At 31.1% G+C, this 17,202-nt stretch overlaps 3 protein-coding genes across 4 annotated transcripts; 1 reads left to right on the forward strand and 2 right to left on the reverse strand.

The window, feature by feature from the left end:
* Positions 1-895: 895 nt before the first annotated feature.
* LOC105779281 (AP-1 complex subunit sigma-1) lies at positions 896-6,424 on the forward strand. Its single transcript, XM_052629132.1, has 7 exons — positions 896-916; positions 1,523-1,609; positions 3,102-3,193; positions 3,336-3,444; positions 3,857-3,892; positions 4,319-4,405; positions 6,239-6,424. The coding sequence occupies exons 1-7, from the start codon at positions 896-898 to the stop codon at positions 6,311-6,313; spliced, it is 507 nt and encodes a 168-aa protein (XP_052485092.1). The 3' UTR covers positions 6,314-6,424.
* A 259-nt stretch (positions 6,425-6,683) lies between these two features.
* LOC105780956 (UDP-rhamnose/UDP-galactose transporter 3) lies at positions 6,684-10,044 on the reverse strand. 2 transcript variants are annotated; one of them, XM_012605497.2, is made up of 6 exons: positions 9,899-10,044; positions 9,634-9,795; positions 8,671-8,855; positions 8,329-8,529; positions 7,376-7,537; positions 6,684-7,268 (listed from the first exon to the last, which is right to left on the reverse strand). In XM_012605497.2, the coding sequence occupies exons 2-6, from the start codon at positions 9,764-9,766 to the stop codon at positions 6,912-6,914; spliced, it is 1,038 nt and encodes a 345-aa protein (XP_012460951.1). In that variant the 5' UTR covers positions 9,767-9,795; positions 9,899-10,044; the 3' UTR covers positions 6,684-6,911. The 2 variants fall into 2 exon arrangements, with proteins under 2 accessions (XP_012460951.1, XP_012460952.1); XM_012605498.2 differs by lacking the exon at positions 9,899-10,044 and having other exon boundaries at positions 9,634-9,892.
* Positions 10,045-11,979: 1,935 nt separating this feature from the next.
* Positions 11,980-15,984, reverse strand: LOC105780467 (ankyrin repeat domain-containing protein 2A). Its single transcript, XM_012604827.2, has 9 exons — positions 15,857-15,984; positions 15,697-15,747; positions 15,112-15,275; positions 14,048-14,260; positions 13,807-13,955; positions 13,473-13,638; positions 13,297-13,389; positions 12,390-12,529; positions 11,980-12,288 (listed from the first exon to the last, which is right to left on the reverse strand). Exons 2-9 carry the CDS (start codon positions 15,731-15,733, stop codon positions 12,189-12,191), a joined length of 1,062 nt encoding a protein of 353 aa, XP_012460281.1. The 5' UTR covers positions 15,734-15,747; positions 15,857-15,984; the 3' UTR covers positions 11,980-12,188.
* Between the last annotated feature and the right edge of the window lie 1,218 nt (positions 15,985-17,202).

The following is a 17,202-nucleotide window of genomic DNA, read 5'->3' on the forward strand; positions in this document are numbered from 1 at the left end:
TTTGCACCTTTACCACATAGCTTAACCAAGGCCAACAAAATTACATCAACAACCACCTTTTTAAAAATGCCATTTTGGTAGAGCAATGTGGTTTGCTTTCAAATGTCATTATAGATCGATAGAATACAACCATCTTATATTCAAGGGTTGTTTATGGAAAATTGGAAGCCAAACTTTTTTATACAAACCAGGGGCAAAGTTAGAAAATTCTTTTGGAAGGTCAGAATTAAATTGTATGTTTTTATTATAGTAAAAATAATAATTTTACCATTTTAATAGCCTATATCTTTATAATTTTAAAGGATTAAATCAGATTTTTATCTTTTGGGAGGCCAAAGTGCAATTTTACTAGTACTAATTCTAAATTTTATAAATTATAAAGAGGTTTAAATAAAAAAAAATTCATTTTAGGGAGCTGGCTAAGATTCGCGACTGATACAAGCTTCATCAAACCCTAACAATTCAGTTGCATGAAGTGCAAAGGGATATGATTTTGATTTGTGCAAATCATTCATGAGGTAAATGTTTGAAGAAAATATGGCATTGGCATGTGAGGCAAAACTAACAAATTGTCTTTTTGAGGATATTTTTCGAAGGGCAAATGCGGATGGCATGCGATCCGAGTATTTCGGAAAATTTTATCCTTTTCTCCACTCTCTCTCCAATATCAAAATTTTAAGCCATTTGCTTGAATCATTGGATTAAAAAAATTCAAATAACTGCAAAAATCTAAGCAGCACAAATCCGAGAATTGGAGATACCGCTTCCTTTCTCAGCCTTGAGATCAGCCCTGATTTTCATTTCGTGTTCCCGTCCCGGCCAAACGTCAATGATGGTAATTAACTCATCGTTTTCATATATGATTTAAAATGTTGCGTTTATTGTGATTCCGAACATGATAAATGCATGCCAGAAGGTAAAAAGTAAGGTTGCAATGGTTCGATTCTTCATCTAAACATGAATTTTTTTTTTTAAATTTTGCTTTCCCAATTTGATTGTATCTAAGCCTCGCACATTCTCGTCAACTGTTTGTCTTCCAATCAACATTCTAAAAATTTTATTCCCTTTACTAATCATATCGGATCATACTTAAAACATTTCGATTTAATGGTTATTTAGGAAATTTCAAAGTTAGAATATATTATCTTTAGTGACACTTGAATTTGAATGCGAATGTTGTATATAAATATGTATTCAATATATATATTAGATAAAACGTGAAAATACTATAAAATTACATTAGTTTCTCGTAGAATCAAAACAATCCACTTGAGTTAAATCTCGTACTGAGCAGGGAGTTTCTTCAAATCATTGGATCTTATATGAAATTTGTAACCGTAAACTTAGTCATATGGTCAATAACCGTATTTTGAGATCTAGGGATATGACATATATAGACCTTCAATCCATATTTATATTTAAATATATGTTAGATCGAGTGTTGAATATGAGTATATTTGATTAAGATGGTTATATATGCATATTTGTTATAGTAATAATATGTGATATGAAATTGTTTCAGATTCACTTTGTACTTCTAATCAGTAGACAAGGGAAAGTCAGGTTGACAAAATGGTATTCTACTTATTCTAAGAAGGAAAGATCTAAGGTATATATGACCACCATTTTTATTTACTTCTTTATTTATTATTTATGTAAGATTTTCGATTCGATTTTTCGTGTTTTTTTAAATATTTATGTTTGAATATCCATAATTGACAACTTTTATATATATATATATATATATATATATATATATAATTCTCTAAGAACTCTCCGAATAAGTATGTTTCTTTCTATCACATACTTTCTATGTGACGGGCGAAAAAATCTGTCTAATAACTTGCTATGTCTTTTTATCTTTTGGACTAATAAATAATTATATTTTAGTCTTTTTTTAAATAGTTCAAATTTAAACCCTTTTTAACAAAAAGTTTTAGCTTTGATCCCTTAATTTTTATTATTTTAATAAAATTTTGGCTCTACCCTGTATTAGGCACATGTATGTTCAATTTCAGGTTAAAATATGTCATAAGTTCTTGTATTCTTCAGAATTTAGAATTTAGTCTATATACTTTTATATTTAGGAATTTAATTCCTCTACTTTTCGATTTCAAAATTCAGTCCAATGTTAACATTGTTAAAATATATTGTTAAATTCAAGTTCATTACAACATATTTTTCAATTACATTGTTACCAAGCGAGTATTTTTTGTTATTTGAAAATCTCACACCAACAAGTTTAACCAAAAAAAAAAGTTAATAGTGTTGACACTTGGACCTGAATTTTGAAATCTGAAAAGTAGAGTGACTAAATTCTTGAAACTAAAAGTATAAGAACTAAATTTCAAATTTTAATCTAATTATCATAATTTTTCATGTAATAAAAAGTCAAATCACCATATCCATATTCAAATACATGTTAAACAAAAATACTAAAATAAAAAATCAATGTAACATAACATATCCATACTCAACAGAATCATAAGAATGTGCAGTAATTGCCCATTGTATTTGGTACTTTGTTCATGCTTTTGGTTTAGAGATTGTGATTAGAGGTGTACACGGGTCGTGTTCGGGTCGGGTCTAAGCATGATATTAACATATTTTATACTTGTTCTAGTCCGTCCTGACTCTAAATATGAGCTTAAAATTTTGCCCAAACACGCCCATATTATTTTTAAAAATTTTTAAAAATTTTTATATTATATTATATTATTTTAATATTTAATATTTTTTTACATTTTTTATTTATTGATATATATTATACAGCCATTTTAACATTATTTTAGTATTTACATTAGAGTAATATTATATTTTTACTATATGTTTAGTTTTTTAATATGTTCTGAATTACATTATATATAAAAATAACACAATATAAAATATTATAAACTTTTAAAACGGGTCACGTCGGGCTGGGTCGGGTTTGGGCCTTAAATGTTCAAACTTGAGCTTGACCCATAGGGCCTAATTTTTTTGTTCAAGCCCATTTTTTGGACCTAATATTTTTATCCAAATTTTCCCAAGTTTCGGATGAATCTTCGAGTCTGAATGAATAACCGACTCATGAACATATCTAATTGTGACAAATGGCATAGGTACTCCGAGAGCTGAGTGGGGTGATTCTCACAAGAGGCCCCAGACTTTGCAATTTTGTGGAATGGAGAGGCCTTAAAGTCGTTTATAAAAGGTAATTAAAACAAAAACACTTTGCAATATATATATATATATATATATATATATATATATATATCCAACAACTATTGCATCTGGTTCAATATATTTGATCAAAAACAATTTCTGGGATTTTTATATAATATTAATTAATGCAGATATGCTAGCCTTTATTTCTGCATGTGCATAGATCCTGATGGCAATGAATTAGAGATTCTGGAAATTATTCATCACTATGTTGAGGTTCTTGACAGATACTTTGGCAGTGTGAGTTTACCTTTAACTAAACTTTCACCTTTGTTTGGTGTATTATTTAATGCCACACATACACATACATGCATAAAGGTTTATACGTTAGATAAAAAATTAAACTGATTTTTTTTATTAAATACTTTATTAATTTTTATTGTTAAAAATTGGTGTGATTGATGAATAACTGAGACAATTACATATGCGAATATCTTATTCGACATATAACGATGAATTTTAAAAGTATAAATGAATAAAATTTTAATAAAAGGATAAGTTTGTTATTTAATCTGATATTTAGAGATTAATTTGTTATTTTTTAATAGAAATGGTAAAATACAATTTGACTCCTAATATAAGAATTTCTATAATATTTTTTACGACAAATATTGTGTTTTCCATCTCTAATTGTGGAATTATATTTAGACAGGTTTGTGAATTGGACTTGATCTACAACTTTCATAAGGTATGTTTATTATCCTTTCCCTCTAATAGGGCCGAGCGAAATATCGAGAATCGGTTTGAACCGTAATGTTCAGTTTGATTTATTTGATTTGATTCGATTTCAGTTCAATTATTATTTAAATATATTCTGTTTGATTCAAAGTTTAAAAATTGATAAATCAAAAAGATACGAACCAATTAAATTTGGTTTAATTACTTTTTGATATTCAATTCAACTTTGATTCAGTTTTTGAAAATCAAAATATTGTACGATAAACTGTAAATTTTTTTCAAAATCGATTTAAACGGAATCGTTATCACCCCAGTAAAGAAAATCATTTTACAACAATTTACAATTTAACCGCACATTCAATTATATATATAGAACCGTATCAAACACATATCTATAACCGACACTCAAACCTGAAAATGATGTTTGAAATTGAAGGCGTACTATATATTGGATGAAATCTTGATATCTGGTGAACTTCAAGAATCAAGCAAAAGAACTGTTGTACGTTCAGTAGCTGCACAGGTACATCAACTTAATTTATTATAAAAAAAATTCAGGCCTATATTTGTAATTTTATTTTTTTTAAATGAAAATCGAGATTCAACTACAGTTATTCATGGGCCAGGTTTAAGCATGGTAATAGCATATTTTATGCTTGCCCAAGCTTAGCCCGGCCTAAAATTTGGACCTAAAATTTTGCTCAAACTTGTTTATATTTGTAAAAGATTAATCCAAACCTATTTTAAGTCCGCTCATTATTTTTTAAAATTTTTTAAAAGTATTTATATTATATTATTTTAATATTTAATAATTATATTTTTATTGAAAATTTTTATATTGTCATTTTAATAGTATTTTAATGTTTATATTAAAGTAATATTATATATTTAGTATAAGTTTATTTTTTTAATGTGTTCTAAATTACATAATATATAAAAATAACATAATATAAAGTATTATAAACTTAAAACGGGATAGGTCGGGCTGGCTCGGACTTTGAATGTTCAAGCCTGAACTCGACTCATTTTAAACGGGTTTAATTTTTTTGTCCAAGCCTATTTTTCGGGTCTAATATTTTTACCCAAATCCTTTTAAGGCTCCATTTGTTTCACTGAAAATGGCTTCCGGAAAATGATTTCTGGAAAATGACTTACTTTTCTGGAAAAGCTAATATTTTCTGGTGTTTGGATGAATCTGTGTAAAATATTTTCTTTTGTTTGGTAGGTTCTTTAAAAATATTTCATAAAAGTCTTTTTCAATTAAACAAACATACATTTGAGATTTTTTTTATATTTTTCATTGTTTAATTGAGTTTATTTTATATCTATAATTTTATATTTTACATTGTTTTTACATATATTAAAAATATTTTGTTAAATTTAGGTTCATTGCAACGATTATTTTTAGTTACATGACTACCAACTGAGTATTTTTTATTTAAAATGTGACTTTTACAAAATTGACAAAAAAATCAACAATGTTAGCAGTTGGACTTGAATTTCAAATTTTGAAGTAGAGGGACTAAATTCTTGAAAATAAAAGTATAGAAACTAAATTACAAATTTGTAAAGAGTATATAGACTTATGACATATTTTAACATTTATACTACAAAACATTTATTATTAATATATTTATAATTGTAATAAATATTTAGTATTAAAATATTAATATTGATATTTTCAATAATATGTGAATAATATTATTTAAAATTATTATTTTAAATTTACCATTAAAATAAAATTTAAATATTAAATAATTTATTAAAATAATAAATTATATTAATAATTTATTATATGACTAAATATAAATAATTAAATACGTATGTTTAATAATATTAAAAATATAATATTTTATAATAATATTTTAAATATTTTTAAAAATAAAAATAAAATTTATTATCAATATAATAATATTAAACTTAATTTAAGTTAATTTTTATATAAAAGTAAAATTATCTATTGTGGAGCTCTTTTCCGGAAAATGACTTACGCTTTTCAAAAGGGTAAGTCATTTTACAAGGAAAAAGGCTTATTTTCCGTTAACCTGTAAGTCATTTTCCGTTGACCAAGCTGTTTTCTGTGAAACAAACACAGGAAAATGCAGAAAATATTTTCCGTAAAATCTTTTATATGTAAACAAACGGACCCTAAATTTCGGACGAACCTCCGAACCTAAACGAATAACCCAATTCATGAACAAATCTAATTTCGGCTTTTAAGTGATTACAAATTTAAACAAAAAATCCTTTTAAAAATCGGATTTCGGCTTGGTTCGACTAATTAATAAATACCTTTACTTTGAAAATTTCCGAGTAAATTAATGTTTTTTTCCTTATTTATTCGTCTGAGTTGTAGGATTCACTGGTGGAGGCCGCAAAAGAGGAAACCGGTAGTACCATTAGCAATATAATCGCACATGCTGCAAAGTAGGTTAGGAGGGTCGATTCATTTTCATATTTTAAAGTATTTTTTATTATTTAATATTCTTATTAAATAAATATTTGGATATGAGTATGGTATTATGATATTTTAATTATATGGAAAAAATTTAAGTATATACATCTAAATTTAAATAAAATAGATTATTTTTGGTTGATTTTAGTGTATGAATGTGATAAATTATTTTAAATGAATTTATGTGGGGAATGTATATTACATGCCTGGTTTATTTTGTTAATAACAAGTAAAATTATTTTAATTGAATAAAAAGTAAAATAAATATTTTCCTAAATAATATAAAAGAATTTAAATTCACCAACATTAATAAATTCCTAGAATCACATTAATACGATAAAAAATGTACTAGGGACCAATTATTTTTCATAAAAAGATATCAAAGTATTACAATGAAATATCACATTTAACAAAATTAATAAATTAAATCGAACATTTTGTACACTCTATCTAGTAACCAATCATTCTATACTCGGCATAGGTATAAACCAATACTAAGATATAATTCTCCAAATATATAAAAAAAAAATCTAAAAAAACGAAAGAATTTAACGTACCCGTATCAAAAAATCATCTAACCACGAGATAACCCTCCAACTCCGAGCTCAACGTCTTTAACCGGGGACGAACCGTCCACTTCGTGCTGTTTCAACAACAGTTTAACATGGTCCGAACCATGTTTAGGCAACGGTGCAGCCTTGTCTGCTTCAACAGCCCAACTATATAGGACCATGCCAAGCACAGCAATGGCCATCCCAAGTATGTTTTTAAATGTTAGCTCTGAATCAAAGAGTAGCCATCCCAATGTCAAGACGCAAACCGTTTTCATGTGGCCTAAAACCTGGAACGAGACCGCCGAGAACCGTCCGATGCAGAGATATTGGCTTATATTGCAGAATACGGCTAAGGAGCATGATACCAGTATGAAGAACTGCACACCCAATCACCCATTTCATAATTACGTTAATATATATATTTTTTGTAATATAATGATTAATCGAATATCAATTTAGTTACGAAGAGACGAGAAGGACTTACAAAAGCGGCGGAGGATAAGTGATAAGTTGGGAGTAAATTGCCCGTGAGGAAGTAATCAACGAATGGACCCAGCAATAAAAGAGATACGGCTTGGATCGGAGCTGTTTGGCTCAGCAATTCAAAGGACCCTATTGCATATTTCTTCTGTAAGGACCCGATTGACTGTTGCCACAAAGAAAAATCATATGGTTAAATTATCAAAATGTGGTAACAAAGAAAGACTCACCAATGTTCAGGTTGTGCATTTAAGTTTTTTTTAGTAAAAATATGCACACGTATCACTATGTTGAGGTGAATAATTCTAAAAGAAAAAAAAAAGTTAAAAGTGAAAGAAATTTTTGTTTCACTAATATGTGGAAAGTTAAGAAGATTGGTTCCAAACGTTGGAGCACATGAGTTTTATTATATTGAAGCGTATTATTCTCTTATTTATGGGTTGAGGGGGTCATGAGTAGTTCTAGGCATTGTGTCAAAAATATCACTTTCTTTTACTTAATTTTTTCTCGAAATCAAGGAAATTAAAAACTAAGTAATTTAAGTCGGTTGAGTCTTAACTCGATTGACATGGACATTTTTGTCAATGCAGAAGGATGTGGATTCGAGTGCGCTGAAACACATTATCCTCCTATTTATGGGTTGGGAAGAGATTATCAGTAGTTCTAAGTATTATCTTAAAAAATAAGAGATATAATCAGAGCCTATAATAAGATTGTTCCAAACAAGAGAAATAATATTGTTTTCTCTTTTCATTTCATCCTCTCATCATTTCAAATCATTTCAAGTACAAATCACTTGTTAAGTCTTTGAATGAATTGTTCTGTTCCAAATTTAGAATGAGTTCAATTTTAATTTTAGATCAAATCTAATTGAATCAGACTTAATTTTCAAGTTCGGGTTAGAATCCACATGGAGTAAAGAAGAAAGGATAATATGTAGTAGGAAGAGATGCTTACGATTTGTTGCAAGGAGGTAGAAAGGACAGCAACAAAAGCACAAAGGAAGCCCTGGGCATTAACTTTGACATCGGTAACAGTACAAACACCCACACCAACCACCACTACCATCACTGCCACCTTCACTTTGCTCGAGTATTGTTTCCCATGGAGGATCCATTCCATCACACAAACGACCGGTATCATACTTAGCTTTGAAATCTGTATCATTAAAAACCCATCACCATTTTTAGCTTCAATATCTAAATCATAATCTCAAACCATTCACTGGTTTTTATTGTTCTTTCATCCTGACACTAATATTCGAATCCGAGTAACATAGGTACAAGGAATTTTAATTACCTGATAAAATCCAACTGAATTCAGCATAAGGCTCAAGTTCATCCCAGTAATTGAAGTATTGGCGACAATGGAGAACCAGAGAAGTTCCCATAATGGAACCTTTTTTTGGGTGGTGTAACCACTGGCCTTTGACACTAATCCGATTATGCCAGTCATACAAAAGTGGAACCCAGTTAACGTTGTCGCTGTAAAAAGCACCAATCAGCTTGTTAGATTTCCAGCAGGTGCTAACAAAATTAAATCAACAAATAAAGTTGGTATATTTCATCAAACACAATGTTCAATTTTTTTTCTTTAAAATGTTTTCTGAAGGTGAGAATTAACGATGTTTATGGTCTGGTTTCGATTTTTCTTTTAAATTTTCGGATAGTGAATATATTTCATCAAGAGCGAAGCCATATATTTTGTTTGGGGGCCAAAATAAAATTATAAAATTTTGGAAGGGTCAATGCTAAAAGAACTTGTGTTGGAAAAGCTAAGATTGAATTATTAACTTTCTATAAGGTCCAAAATTGAAATTACTCCTTTTAATGAAAGGCTAAAAGGACTCAACTTTAGTGTTTTAATTTATGGAGGATCTAAGAGGCAATTCTCTCATCTAGCCACCTGCCTACCGCTACGCCCCTGTATTTTTTAATAATCATCAAAATGCTAAGAATACTAACGAGGTTGATGACTTTTAAATAACATCTCGGATTTGTGTATTGTAAATGGATAAAATAGTACAAGATGAACTTTGTCTTCTATAGATTCGAAATTTCGGACTAATTCGACTTCAAATTTAAGCAATAATTGAGCTAAAATTGAACAAAAATAAATAAAACTAAAACCAAAATCGTATCCAACAATGGTTGAAATTGGTTCTCGATTTTTCTTTTTCTTTTTTTGCTAGAATCGTACTATGAATAGCAAGTAATAAGTTTACAGATCGAAAATGGAGAAAGAAACGAAAGAGCAACTGACCGAAAACGAAGGCATAACCGGCGGGGGACATGAGCTGTTTGTTAGCCATAATAAGGCCAACGGAGCTGACGACGTTCAAAGCCCAAGCTCCGATATTCGATACGGCAGATGACTGTTTCTTCTCTCTCTCCATGTCTCAGTACCAAATTTTCCAATACAGATCTGAAACGTAAATCAGCAGATATATAACCAAAATTTTGGAACTTTAAGCAGAATGTATGGTAGTAAAACGCGTAAGAGGACTTCATATAAACTGCTTTGATACCTAAATTATACAATTGTTGAATTTCATGGAAACAAAGATGGAAACAAATGGAAAGGAACGGCAGCAAAGTCCAAGTTCAAAGTCCATTGGCTATTATAGATCATAGGCAGCCAACGACTTGTTCAAATACTGTTTGATGTGAATAAAGAAAAATAAAAAAAAGTAAAAATATCATTCCGTTGGTTGACTTTTCTTTTTCTCCCGCTTTTCTTTTCTTTTCTTTTCTTTTCTACCAATCAGCAATTTCATACTCGTAAATCCCGAATCCTTACCTCATTGCGCAACATGAATCTTAAACGCTCAAAGTTGTTACAGTTTCAAATAAATCTGAAGAAAAATCCATACATTTTCTTGGCATCAATATTTAACTTTGATCTTTCACAATTTCATGACACCTTGCCGGCTTGATGTGTTTTTGTAAAAGGAAAAGGTTAATTTCAATGGCTCTAGTTGTATTTTTTAAATATTAAGATTATAACGATTAGAGGTGTTAATGGACCGGGCTGAATTCATATTTGATTCAAATATAATATTAACATACTTTATGTTTAGCCAAATTCGACTCGACGTGAAATCTAGACCTAAAATTTTACCCAAATTTGTCCGTATTTACAAAAGACTAACTCAAACCTATTTTAGACTCACCCATAATTTTTTTAAAAAATATATTTTTATTTTTATTTTAATATTTAATAAATTTGTACATTTTTTATTTATTGAAAATTTTAATATAGTCGACATTTTTTTAATATTTACATTATAGTAGTATTATATATTTAGTATATGTTTATTTTTTTTAATGTGTCCTAAATTACATAATATATAAAAATATCATAATATGAAATATTATAAACTTAAAATGGATTAGGCCAGACTCGGGCCTTAAATGTTCAAACCCAAGCCCAACTCATGTTTTAAACGAGTCTAATTTTTTTTTGTCAAAGTTCATTTTTAGAGTTAACATTTTTACTCAAATTCTCCCAAATTCAGGCAGGCCTTTAAAACCGCACCAACCCATGAATAGATCTGATATCAATCAAGTTATTTCATTAATTAAATTGTCAATTTAAACCTTAAATAGTAAAACAATAGTTTAAATCCGTCGTGGAACATTTGTAACACATGAACTATATTAATAGTTGAAAGTGTGTGTTCTTTATGGAAAGTCTGACTGGGGCAATCAATTTGCGGTCACATGTTGGTTTCTCTATGAAAATTTCTCCTCTTCTGAAGAGACTAATTATAAAAGCTTTTCATTGGGTTGAGAGGTGATCATGGGACGGGCCGAGTTCAGACTGGATCCAGACAAAATTTTAGGCTCGTTTTCTAAGAACGAGCTCAGCCCGGCCTGAAATATGAGCTTAAAAATTTACTCAAGTCCGACCCAAAAGAAAATTACTAAGCCCAAGCCCGACCTGGTCCAATCCATATCAAATACATATATTTTATATATATTAAATATATATAAAATATATATTTGATTAAAAATAAAAATATATATATTTAATATATAATCCAGGCCGGGCTAGGTCGGGCCCAAGCTAAAAAAGTTTTACCCAAAGCCCGGCCCTTTTTCTAAACAGGCATTATTTTTTTTGTCCAAACCCATATATCAGGCCTATATTTTTACCCGAACTCTCCTATTTTTTAGGCAGACCGTCGGGCTGGGCCGGGTAGCCCAACCCATGATCACCTCTAGGCTGAGGACATTACACCTTCGATGGGAAATGGTATAGCGCAGAAGTATAGCAACAGATCTTTATGAAAATGGTTTACGCCACCTACCGACTGGATAAAGCTAAACTCTGATGGGTTATGAACAATGAAGGCAACGTGATCATAATGGGAACTGGTTGCAGGGTTTTTCAAGCCGAATTGAAAGCTGCTCTATTGTTCAAACAGAGTTGTGGGTTATGGTACAGGGTATTCGCTGGGCCTGAAATGTTGGCTATCATTTTATCGCGGAGGAAAGCGACAGCTATGAGCTATTGAATGGATCAAGGCACGGAATTGGAAGGTCTCTTTCTCTTATATTTATAGCGAAGTTGCAGATAAGATGATCACCTTGGCAACAGGTTCCATCACGTCCAACAATGTCGTCCCCTTTAAATAAATTTGTGATTACATAATTCTATTTTCATTAACTTCACCAGGTTTTTCAAATAAGTATTCGTATATCTCGTCTCATTCTTCACATGAACAATCCATTCTATAAATAGCATATCTGTAAAAAGATAAAATGGGTTGAGCTTTGATCGATACCCCTTACTTACCAGCGCCACTTCCCAGCTCACAGAAAGGCATCCTTCTCGAGTAACTTTACTACCTCGTGCTGATCATTGAGCTTCGCAACATCGATCGGAGTCTTGCCGTCCATGTTTTGGAGAGTTCTGCAGTAAGAAAGAAGTTACGTTACAGGGGAAAAGAAAAAAAGGGTCGATACTCATGAGAGATCAAAATCAATGGTTTACAGACAATTTGTTTTACTTACACAGCTGCGCCGTTCTTCAGTAGAAGGGCAACGCAGTCTTTCCGTCCATAGCCAGCTGCATAATGAAGTGCAGTATTCTTGTTCTTGTCCAAAGCATCCACTGCTGCTCCAGCTTCAAGAAGGATTTGAGCGCATTTCACCTTAATATAAAATCAAATTTGTATTAGCTTTACCCAGCCATACAATGAACATGAAATTACACCCATTCCTTTGCAAGGAAATCTACAAAGCTATAGAAACATAACATGTGTATTAGCTGGAATGGATATAAAATACCACTAAACCAAGAAGAAAGCATAGCTTAGTAGCTGACGGATTCCATGATAACAATGACATCTGATAATCATTAGCAGAGCCTTATTGATTTGTGTTTAGTTATGTAATAGTGATATAAAATTTCTCCCCACCTTAAAGATCCCAAGATGAGATGCTACAAGCAAAAGGATGCTTTAAGGATCCAAATTCTACAGCATCGATGCTATTAGAGGTCACAGTGCTAGTTGACATTGATCTTAAATCACCAAAGGTAATCAACTCGCTAAGATGGGGAATGAACTGATTCTCATCCAAAATAGACTTCTTTTCATCAAGGTGAAGTGTTTTCTAAAATAATGAGTCAATAGTTACCCTTTTAATGTGTGAATTCAGAACTTCCTTCCGAAATAGTAATTATTTTATATTATAAGTTTTTACCTTATCAAAATAAAATTCATTGTCAAATTCAAAGTTAACTGTGTTTTCTTTAACCTTTTTCTAAAAGTCATAGATAAGATCAAGGCTACCTTAGTGATTAAAACTATCTTATTTCAACACCAAATTTGTCCTATCTAGATGAAAACACTTCATTTCTCAGGTGATGCAACAGCAGAGAGAGAGAGAGAGAGATTCAGTTAGAATATTATTTTACCTCACCGTATCCACAGGCAAAATGCAATGCTGTCCTTCCCTCTGAATCTTCTTCATCCTTGTCAGCACCAGAATCTAGTGCAGCTTTTAGACCCTAAGTAATGAATACAGTCAAGAGTTTCTAGATTATCTGTCAAAGGGGAAGAACATCTGTACGAAGGGTTCATTCAGCCATACCTCAACATCACCAACACTAGCACAATTGTGTACAACTGACTCATCCTCATTTCCTACATCGCCTTCATCTGCAGCAGAGTTACCAGCAGGGGTGGCTGCATCTCCTGAACCAGCAACACCCATTGCTTCACCTAACTTCTGCAGAACCTCTTTATCATTCCAGTACCTAGAATAGAATCCTTTTCTTTATTAATAATTTAGCGAAGAAATTGTTGAATGTAGATATTCTAAAGGAGAAAAAGTTATGCCCACAAGCTTATAGGAGAAGTAATGCACACAACACAAGCTTATGATATGATGATGCTCTTAATCTCCTAGTATTTCGATCAATCACCTCATCATTGCTGCAGGACCGCCGGTCTCTATTTCTTCTAGGATATGTTTCAATGATGGATCTTCTTTAATGCGTGACATCCTTTCCTCAATCTGATCTTTGTGTTGAGGATTTGTCAAACTGTCAAGCATGCTAGACATAGCTGGATCCTGAAGAAAGACACTAAAACTTCATCTACCATACATAAGATAAACAAAAAAATCATAAATCTGCTTAAACTTGCAACTGAACCCACATATACCTGCATTAATGCATTACCAAGGTGCTCAGCCATGCTCATAAACTGGGGATTTTGCATAACCTGTTGCATAGTTGAATAGTACTGCTGTGGATCAAACTGTGGAATACTCTCTTCAACCGCTGCCCCTTGAAAAGTTTTACTGAGGTGCTCAGCCATTTGGTTAAACGAAGGGTCTTTTGCTATCTGCTCAGCTAGTTCCTTGATGCTTGGATCCTAACCGAAATTATTAACATCCATAAGCCAAAAATTAAAATTTGTTGAGATTTAAAGACAAAGTTGTTACAGCCACCAAGTTGGAAGGGAATGCAATATGAGATTAACATCAGACTGAAGTCAGTCACTAGAATAACCAAATTTAGAAACTATACATACCTGAATTGACTAAAAAGTCAAAGATCTGAATACAAATTAAACGAAATCCAAAATGAGCTGTACCTTAAACCCAAGAACGATCTGACCCAAACACCTAATAAATTGAACTTGACACTAAAATTAATAACAACTTTTTCATTAAAAAAACTACAAATTTTATTCACTTGAACTAAAGGGAAACCCGACCTGAAAATAACTCAAACACATAACAGCAAAAATCTAGAATGACTTTAACTCTATATGACCCAACCAAACCTGTCCATTTGCCACCACTACTTGACACCCCATTCTAGCTATGTCAGATTGAACTTTGAGCCCCATAAAGACAGACCCCGCAAAATTTAATATCCCCAAGTGCAACTAAAGACCAATTTACAACCTTACCCAAGCTGTAAAATTATCAGTGGACACTGTTCTATCCTGTCAGCCTCTAGCCATTAGCAAGGATGTTATACTAGGTGCTATAAAATTATAAGTACTCTAATGAAACAGTGAATCAATGAGATTAACCATAGACTTTATGATGTCATACTACAGCAGCATTGGCAAAGACACGGAACAAAGTGATGAGCTATGATTATCAAAAGTTGATCAAATGAATAACTTAAAGACGATTGTATTTTTTTCCCCATTCAAAGAAACAATTCATAACAATCCAAAACAAGATTTAAAATAAAAGAAGAGAAGCTTACATTAAGAAGGCCACTCATAGCTGAGAAATCGAAGGGATTAGGTGGGGTGAACCCCATTCCAGGCATGGTATCAGGTGAAGCTCCACCCTGTACTGGTTTTGACTCTCCCGTGGAAGTTTCAGGTTTTGAGCTTTCGCCCTCCGTTGTCAAATTCGATTTCTCACCTAAAAAGACAAGAAAAAAAACATAAAAAAACCAACCGAACTTATAAATTTACGAACTCCACAACCAAGCCAGATCGGATTAATCGAAATTACTCAGTCCCAATCAACAAAATCCCTAATACAAGTATAAGAACTAAACTTAGTACTACTTAAAGGAAATATAATAAACAATTACAATATAGCATTGAAAATAACGAAGAAAGTTACCTTTCTACTTCGGATTCGAAAACAACATCAATTCAACACCGAAACATAGTACTAAACAGTAGTGATTAGAACAATCCACAACACTAAATTAAGTCAACTGCCGATTAAGAAACAATGAGACGGAGCTCAAACAGATCTCAGAATAAATTACAAAAATCTAATTTAACAGCAAAAAAAAAAAAAACATAGAAAATGAATCTGAGATTAAGCTGACCAGTAGCAGTGGATTCCTTCTGCGAGTTGGAAGACATATCGGGTCAAATAGCTGAATTCAACAATTTAAAAACCGAAAAGAAAGTGTTAGAGATTAGAATTTAAAATAAATTTAGTAGAGAAAATTAGCAAATTGATCATAAAATAAATTGAAACTACACCTCTTGATTTTTGAGGTTTTGGAGTTTGTGTAGCTAAAAGTGAAGGAAATATTTTTTTTTTTTAAAAATTGAAATGATAATAAAATAAGAGAACGAAACGGCTAGGACTCTGGTCTCTGACAATTAGGACTTAAATGACAATAACGGGAGTTGATCGGCGGGGTCTAAAACGTCTTATTACGCTCTTAATCCCTATATTATTTGTACATTTAAAATTTAACGATTGGTTTCAAGAATTTAACTTCTCATTAGCTTTTTTTTTTCTTATTTTACGATTGATTTCCAATGATAATATCATTAATTTGAATTATGTGGAATTTTTTAAATAAAAAAATTGATTATGTAACTGATATTATATACGTGGAAGGTCAAATAAGCAACTAAAAATGTTGAATTTAGGATTGTAAGATTCTTTAACATTGTTTTAAATGAGGAGGTGAAAGATATTATATATATATATATATAATTCCCACATCTCATTATATATTTTGATTATATCTGCTCTACCCATTGTCTCTCTCCAACTCATAAATAGGAGGATAATGCGTTCATAAATAGGAGGATAATGCGTTTCAACGCACTCAAGTCCACGTCCTCCTGCATTAACAACAATGCTCATACCAATCAAGCTAAAACTCAATCGACAACTCCTAGATTACTTAACCATCACAAAGTTGGAAGAGTATGAAACTGATTTATATATGATTTTTTGGTATATATATTAGCTTCGTAGCTACTTGAAGGTCTTAACCAGTGGCGGAGCTAGAAAACTTTTTTTGGGAGGAGCATAATTAAATTGTAAATTTTTATGATAGTAAAAATGTAATTTCACCATTTTAATAGTCTATATCTTTATAATTTTTAAATGATTAAATCAAATTTTTATCATTTTTGGGAGGGCCAAAGTGCAATTTTGCCATTACTAATTTAAAATTTTATAAATTATAAAGGGCCTAAATAAAAAAATTTATATTTTAGGGGGTCAGAACCACTGCCCGCCTCCTTAACTCCACCACTGGTCTTAACATTAAAGTGCTTACTAAATTATGAGGTTTTAGAGCATTATTATGTTTGGCATTGGAGGCTTTTATTGAATGGTCACACAACTTATGAACTTCTAGTTCAGTTCTCATGTTAAAGTATGATTTAAGGTTGAATCTTGGTAGTTTCCATGCATTTTATTGATGAGTCATGATATTGCATGTTTCAAAAACGTTTTGAGATAATTTTTAAGTGTTTGAAGCTTAAATTTTGGTACTCTCCCTCTAAGTCTCGAAATACAATACTTATGTGTTGAGATAAAGAAGTTACAATATTTATTTTTTTCTCTAACGATCTAATGACAT

This window comes from Gossypium raimondii, chromosome 4 (assembly GCF_025698545.1).
Source record: "Gossypium raimondii isolate GPD5lz chromosome 4, ASM2569854v1, whole genome shotgun sequence".
In the NCBI taxonomy this organism is placed as follows: Eukaryota; Viridiplantae; Streptophyta; class Magnoliopsida; order Malvales; family Malvaceae; genus Gossypium; species Gossypium raimondii.

Bases quoted from the DNA above. Each gene is read 5' to 3' on its own strand.
- LOC105780956 (XM_012605497.2), bottom strand. From the start codon at position 9,766: ATGGAGAGAGAGAAGAAACAGTCATCTGCCGTATCGAATATCGGAGCT. The intron at 7,538-8,328 runs GTAAGCATCTCT...TTGTGGCAACAG, and splicing joins CTACCTCCTTGCAACAAATC to TCAATCGGGTCCTTACAGAA. The intron at 7,269-7,375 runs GTAAGTCCTTCT...TTGGGTGTGCAG, and splicing joins ACTTATCCTCCGCCGCTTTT to TTCTTCATACTGGTATCATG.
- LOC105780467 (XM_012604827.2), bottom strand. From the start codon at position 15,733: ATGTCTTCCAACTCGCAGAAGGAATCCACTGCTACTG. The intron at 13,956-14,047 runs GTATATGTGGGT...GTCTTTCTTCAG, and splicing joins TTGGTAATGCATTAATGCAG to GATCCAGCTATGTCTAGCAT. The intron at 13,639-13,806 runs GTGATTGATCGA...ATTCTATTCTAG, and splicing joins GGTCCTGCAGCAATGATGAG to GTACTGGAATGATAAAGAGG.
- LOC105779281 (XM_052629132.1), top strand. From the start codon at position 896: ATGATAAATGCATGCCAGAAG. The intron at 3,194-3,335 runs GTAATTAAAACA...TAATTAATGCAG, and splicing joins CTTAAAGTCGTTTATAAAAG to ATATGCTAGCCTTTATTTCT. The intron at 4,406-6,238 runs GTACATCAACTT...TCTGAGTTGTAG, and splicing joins TACGTTCAGTAGCTGCACAG to GATTCACTGGTGGAGGCCGC.